Source organism: Ambystoma mexicanum, chromosome 3p (assembly GCF_040938575.1).
Source record: "Ambystoma mexicanum isolate Mex_15411 chromosome 3p, UKY_AmexF1_1, whole genome shotgun sequence".
Classification (NCBI taxonomy): domain Eukaryota; kingdom Metazoa; phylum Chordata; class Amphibia; order Caudata; family Ambystomatidae; genus Ambystoma; species Ambystoma mexicanum.
Window position 1 is genome coordinate 757,325,679 of NC_090925.1, and position 7,384 is coordinate 757,333,062.

The 7,384-nt window shown below is 45.2% G+C and overlaps 1 protein-coding gene across 1 annotated transcript in view; it reads left to right on the plus strand.

Annotated features, from left to right (window-relative positions):
- The window catches only part of LOC138580812 (integrin alpha-X-like), a 430,037-nt gene extending 425,421 nt beyond the window's left edge, over positions 1–4,616 (plus strand). The window contains exon 30 of the mRNA XM_069651665.1: positions 3,899–4,616. Coding sequence (XP_069507766.1) covers positions 3,899–4,267 — 369 coding nt within the window. The 3' untranslated portion in view covers positions 4,268–4,616. The remainder of the gene's footprint in view (positions 1–3,898) is intronic.
- The last annotated feature ends 2,768 nt before the right edge of the window (positions 4,617–7,384 follow it).

A 7,384-nucleotide genomic window follows, 5' to 3' on the forward strand; every position in this document is an offset into this window, starting at 1 on the left:
TGTCCTCTGCTATCATATCCTGTTACTCGACTTTCCCTTCCTATCCTTCTGCTAGTTTGCTATCATCTCCTTTCCTGGATTTGTCTGTTGTATCTTCTCTTGTACTGTTTGTAGACCCTTTGTACAGAGCTTGTCTGCTGGTTCCCATCAGTCAACCTCTGCCCCTTCCCTTGTCTCGTTTCTATATCACAGACACCCATAGCTGCTGTTCCAAGTTATGAGCAAACAGCGTGGGACTCTGTTATAGCAAACTGTGCAGAAGGCTAGAGTATTTCCAAGGTTCGTGGAATACTCTTTTCCTATTCTGCATACACCCCAAGAGGGTATTCACTCTATACCTTTTCCCTTGCTACTCTTCCCTACTCTTCACTCCCTTTCCTTTCCGCGGTGTGTGTTCCTATCTGTCCACTTTATTTCAACACCCAAACTCGTCTGGGTGTCTTGTGCCACTCGTATTAGAGTGCCATCCCTGACAGAATGTTTAGGGAGCAGGTTGTGTCTCTGCCTTGGATGCCTTCTGTCTTCACCTCTATGGCAGAGGACTTTGGAATACACTATATTCCCAAAATAGGTCCAGTAAATCCTTCATCTTCTGGTAACAGTTCAAAGATGAATCAGCTGTGGGTTCCCCCATTTATAAAGGCCAAATGTTGCAAAGGGTTGGTCCAAACCAAGCTTGCTGTCAGGGGTACAATCCAGGTGTAGTCAAAAGTGTCATTTGTCTTCTGATATCATACCCAGAGACCTGCAGGACACCTTGTCCTGCAAAAAATGGGAGGGACCGGAAGTTATAGAGAGCCTCAGCAGGAATCAAGACAGTGAAACCACGTTTTAGCCTACCTCTCTCCTGTGGCTATTTCCACTCCACCCTTTCACATGTCTGCTGTCTCACTTCAAGGGGACTCCAGTTGCCAGTACCCTGTTGCGAGGATGGCTTTGCTACGTCAGTGTTGCTTTGGAAGCATTGATTCCCAGGAGATCTCCTTGGATTCTTCCTGTACCCTTGGAGTAAGTTGTTGCTCCTCCTCAAGGGGGATCAATAAGCGAGGTCCCTGCCCATTGTCCCACAGTTGTGAAGACATCCAGACCAGACGGCAAATGTACATTGCCTTGTCATAGCCGAGACCTGCTCACCCAGCTGACACTAGTATAATATCAAATTCTATGGCTATACAATTGTGTGACTCTTGTAATCATAACCATGCTGGGCTTATATTTACAGTTTAACATGCCACCAGTCTGACTAGGATTCTCAATTATTACAATTTGAATTAGGTGCAGAAAAAGCCATCTCTGCCTACTGTAACTTTGTGTTCTTGCAGCCGACAGGAATGCACATGTGACCTTTGAACCTGCCTTACTGCCATTTCAGGGCTATTGCTGTACATGTCAGGAGAAAAGTACAGCAAAGGCAAATGAATACACTATGCTTTTGGAATGGCACTTTATGAAAGGGGGGCCTGATTAGCAGACCTCCTTTTAAACATATTTTTGGGAAATCCAAAAATCTAAGACTGTTATACCCTCACAGATAGCAATCTGTCACCGGCTGGGTTTGGTCCATGGATCATGTACGACTTGGTCCTCATACTTAATTAAAATGCTACCAGCTTCGACAGCACATAGGCACTCATTAACTGTTAGCAACTTTCAAAATAGGTGCCATTCAAAATTCCACCTTTTTTTAACACTTGTGTATAGGCGCGTTATAAATGCCATATCGTATCATATCATATCATACCCCCATTGCGTCTCGTGGATTAGGCAGTACGTCTTAAACTGTGTTCTTTTCTTGATGGGGATGAAGTTAAGGCAGGTGCAATATGATGATTGCATCGCAGGCCCAGGCCGAGTTGAACAGGGAAGTTCTGGACTCTTGGACTTTGTAGATCTCCATGTTTGGATGCTTAGTATGATTACCTTTATCTTTAGCCAGTGAAGCATTTGTCTCTGCTAGCCCTATGACAGCTTTGTGGGGGAGGTGTATCAGTGTAAGAACTCCTGAAAGATGGCATCAAGGAAAGAGTGTGCTCTTGGTGAAACAGGAGAAGTGATGTGGCAGAGAACAGGTCTAGCGTGGTGACAGAGAACAGGATTAAAGTTGTTGCTTATGCAGTAGCTCTACTCCTGAGATGTGGCAGAAAAAAACAGGAGCAGTTACATGTGTAGAGGAAATCAAACTCTGGACTTGAATCGTGGGTGAAGTTAGTTTAACAAATCTTTAACAGCAGCACTGCAGGCTGAGCACAGAAAGGACAGTAGATAATCTCCACACAACCCCAAAGCCGGTTTAGCCCTGACCCTTATACAAGGACTTATGTGGGTTTCTTATTACATACACTCTAGTACATTGAAGGGAAGACCTTATTACTTCACTAGGGAAGCTTTCACTTCTTCTGGTAAGTCTAGTGGAGTCTTCTGTGAACCATGCTCGGCATGTGTGATGCGTATACACCCTAGGTCTCCTGGATAAGTATACTTTTCTAATTTCCTTTTCAATGTACTCCAATCACATTTCAATCTGCATCCATGTAGGGCATCATTTACATGCAACTGTATTTGTATTCCACATTTGGCAGAGAACGGGAGCTGTGGTGTGGCAGGCAAACAGGAAGAGTGGCATGGCCGCCAGAGAGCAAGAGTAGTTCTCTGCCAACATGCGGGTAGAAGAGGAAGTGGATCTAGATCTCAAATTGTGTCCACTGAGGGTATGGGGCGACGCAGCGTTCATGGCATATGAGAGGTGCCTAGTGGGGCAGGGGCTGGCATTGGTGAAGCGGTGTGTTGCAATGCGGTGGGGAGGCGAGGAAGGTCCCTCGCTGAGGATGTGGGGAGGCTGGATGCAAAGGAGGATGGGACTGGAGAAACTGGTGTACAAGAACAGGGGATGTCTGCAAAAGCATGACAAGGTGTGGGGAAAACGGATACAGAGAGACCCAGAAGGCGGACCGGTAGAGAGGACAAAAAAGGGGATTGTGGGGGCTGTAGCGAGGGAGGTGGAGAGGCTTGGGTGGCAGGGGAAAAAGAGAGCGGGGGATTCAGATTTTTTGTGAGAAGGTGGGTGTTTGGGGGGGGCAAAGTAGAGGGAGAGGAGGGTTGGGATGTTGAACAGAATGATGGATGTGGTACAATGCTGGATATGGATCTGGATTGCTATGTTGTTATCTGTTATACCAAATAAAGAAACATTTTTTTTTAAATTGTAGTTGTCTGCCATGTCAGGGAACAGGTGTACTTCTGTGTCAGAGAACAGGAGCAGTGTTGTGCCAGAGGAGAGCAGGAACATTGATGTGGCAGAGAACAGGGTCAGTGATTTGCCATAGAATAGGAGAACTGAAAGAGAATTGAGCCAATGGTGTTGAAGAGAACAGGTGCAGAGACTCCTCATAGCACAGATCCATCAATGCGACATTGTACAGTCGCCTCCCCTTAACGTCCCTTTTCCTTTCCAACTCTCTCACCTCTACTTCAGTCTTCCAGTGCTTCTTTCTCATAACCCCTTCCATTGTTTTCTTCCCTGAGCTCTGCCTCTAAAGCTTTCCTATGCTTTTCTTCAAAGGAAATATTCTTCCCTTCATTGTGATGCTTTGGGTGTGTGTATCTGTCCCCGGTCAATGTCATACTCTACCCTTCACCACCTGCATACCCACAAGATGCTCCTTCCCCCATTGTAAAGTGGCTTTCAATGGTACTCCGCTCTGTTTAGCCTCTAGTGTCATAAAGCCTTTTTGTTCAGAAGGTCATGATATACCCCGTATCTCACTAAATAAAATAAATGTAATACAGGGGCATCGAAGGGACAAGTTAGCGCACCCCTTCAAGGAGCGGTTTATGAAATGCGGGTGGCAGTGTTGTGTGTATGCCAGCGCTCAACATCTCTTTCCTTTTGTCTTCCAAGGTTGGCTTCTTCAAGCGGACTTTAAAGGTGGAAGCCGGTGATGACGTTGGCCAAGGTCATGGGGAGACCAATGGACAGGCCCTTGAAATGAAGACTGCACCTGAAGACCAGGTGGGGATAACCAGTCAGACCCAGGAGATGGCATCTGAGCCACACACTCCCAAAAGTCCTGCAGAGCAAGAGGACCCAGGGGCAAAAACTGAGATGGATGTCCATGACGAGGCCAACAAGATAGGGGAGACAGTCAATGCGATGCCAGAGTCGATGCCTGAAGGCCCTGTGCCCTGGGAGGCAGGCATCCAGACAGATATTACCAAACATGATGCAAAATTTGACGGGCATATCACATCTGAATCTTCTGTCTTCTGAAGAAGGTGACAATGAGGCGTGTGATGGGACAAGCTCAGGAGATCACGACAAAGACCACAGGGCCCAAAGGGATGTGGGGCCAATGGGAGAGGCTGGTGCAGATGCATTAAAAGCAGCCAAGAGGTGGATGGCAGAGATGGAGAGGTCCTCCCGCAGAACCCTCATGCCAACATGGGGTGTGGGTGGTAAATGGGCCTCAATGACTGTACCCAGTGACACCTTCCATAAGAGCAGCCATAGGAACTGACTTGTACAGTTACAATATCAAAAAGATTTTTCTTTGAAGTTCATTTTACGAATGTTGAATCTTTTTGTTTTTGCATTAAATCTATTTTTATTGAAAGCATAATGAGGATGTTGATTACATACATCGAACTGAAAATCTGCTAGTTTGTTTGTTCCTCATAAAATTCCACACCGTTCCACCAATGGGCACCAAATGTTGCACAGTTACCTGGTAGGACCCTCCAGAGGGGTCACTGGCTACATTACAAGTGGACACCCCACACTGCTCCCTGGATGTCAGCCCCTGCACACATGTGACGGTTGCCCGGGAGTGGCAAAACATCAAGGTGGTCGTAGAAAGACTGGACAGAGCTCATTTCAAGCATCTGGATGCGAGGAACAGAGCTTTTCATGACCCTAGGACGCAAAAAAATCGATGTGGTCGTAGAAGGCCAGGACAAAGCTCTTTTTAACCGTCTCCACACCAGGAACAAAACGTGAAGGCTAAAAAAACACATTTCAAGGCCGTAGGACACACCGTTTTTGAGATATCTGCACCGCCAATGCACCTCAAAACATCAGTGTGGTCATAGAACGACCGGGCAAAGCTCTTTTAACTATTACGATGCCAAGAACAAACCTTGAAGGAAAAAACACATTTCAAGGGCATAGGATGCACCTTTTCTGAGATATATGCACGGCAATGCACTAGAAAATACTGCACCACACCACGGTGAGGCGACAGGTGGGGAGAGCACACAGAAGGTCCCATTATGCTGCAGCATGCCAATTCTGACCTCCCCTCCATGTCTGCTCCGTGATTGTCAATAATTGATGAGAGTGTTATCATGCCTGTCTACAGAACCCATGTGAAGTACGGGTACTTTTTGCTAGTATCATATATAGCTGACTAGCTTGTGCATCTGAGCTGGATTGGCAACAAAAAAAACTTCTATGGGTATGCAATAATCCCCAGAATTCAGGGGCAAAGTCCTGAGTTCACACAAGGGAATGTAATTTTCCCCAGGAGTGTTATTACTCAGGTGGGTTACTCCCTGTGAAGGGTAAAAGGGGAAACATCGGCGCATCCGCACCTCAGGGGCTTCAATACCTTTACATTGATACGTTCCCCTACCCGCCTTTTTACTACCCCTTTTTAGCTAAAACCCTAACCTTTTTTTTACAGCTATTTTGCCTGTTGCCTGAAAATAAGCAAAATCAACATTAAGTCCAGTGCACTGAACAACTTCCATGTGTTACCATTCACCTTAAGTGTTGGGTTCAGGGTCCTGGGTATAACTACAAAGGCGCTGGGAAAAATTGGTCCCAAGGACCTGGCAAACCGGTTCATTCAATACTCTCCACAAAGAATCTTGAACTCTAGAAGGTTCCAAAACCTGTCAATGGAGTCTTAGAATTTCAAGAAATTTGGGAAAAGAATATTGCCGTTCGTGGTCAGAGTTATGGAACTATCTCCCTCTAGCTCTGCGACAAGACCCAACCTTATAAACTTCAGTAAATACTTAAGACTCTACTCTTCAGAAAGGCTTCCCTTCGGCTGGTTTAAATTGGGGGGAAACCCCTCGGCATAAGTGCTGTAGCAAACCTTGACTAGAAAAGGCTATTACTTGAGTGGCGTTTGATGTCAGGATAATGCTTATGCTTGAAAAAGACATCACACTAAGCATACTTCCTGGACCCGTTCCGCTCCCTCCACTGCCCGCCCACCCCACAATCACCTCCTATTTTCTTGGGCTCTCTGTGGTATGCAGGTGGTACCTAGTAAAACGCTGACTCAATGATTAATGCCCCTCAGGATGTCTTCTGACAGGCAGCCATGTTGTCTGCTCCTCATGCACTCTATAACCCTTTCACCAATGATGTTCGCTCCAGACCAGGCACTACGCTCGGTTCAGACTTTACTAAAGAACCTCTTTCATTAAAATGCAATAAATAAGATGCATTTCCCCATTTCAGAACCATACTTTAAAATCCTCCCCTTAGGTGGTCATTCTCAGGTGGCCATCCTTTGGCTGCAGGAAAGAGTTCAATGGATCTCTCGGTGGGGGTCTGTCCAGTAATTCTGACTCCTCTTAAAACTTGATGGAGATGGCTGAAGAATTCATGAGTTCCAGAGCCTAATGCCACAATGCTTGGTCATCCATTGCATGAATGCAGTGGATCTGGTGGGATATCTCTGTCATGCCCACGGTGACAGTCTGCCGTGGGGTGGCCATTTCTTCAATGGTGGCTGCCTTTGTTGTCTCCCCCATCACACCTCTGTCATGCAATTCCATAGAGTGTGCCTTGGACTTAGAATTGTTCGTCTTGGGGCAATATATCTTCTTAAACAATCTTAACTCCTTGACAAAAGTAGGCATTGGGCCTGTCTTGTTATTCAATGTTATCATTGCATCACCCTCATGTAACGGCGTTTGATGTGTCTCCTCGTTCATTTTAATTTCCTCTTATTCCCATAATAATAGTTTATTTATTTAGCACTTTCACTAAAGTGCTTTACATATAACATTTTTATATACATGAATTACTAACAGAACTTCACGTTCTCCGAAAAGGTTCTGTATACAGACATGATAACAATCTCTCATCAATTGTTGAACATGAATGATCATGTAGGTCGCTGTTACGCCTCATTATGGTGGTCATGTGTGATTTTATTACTCCCAAAACATCTAAAAACATTTATAAAGCAACATTATTAACGTTTAAATAAATATCGACATGCCTTTTACATCACGCATATTATGTAAGTGCAGACTGCTTCTATAGTCTGCGACTGCCATCTAGTGGCCATTTTAATAATTTAGAATTGTGTTGTGTCTTTTAAATGTTTTTTCAGTAACTTCTCCCTTTATTTCATAAATACTTTTG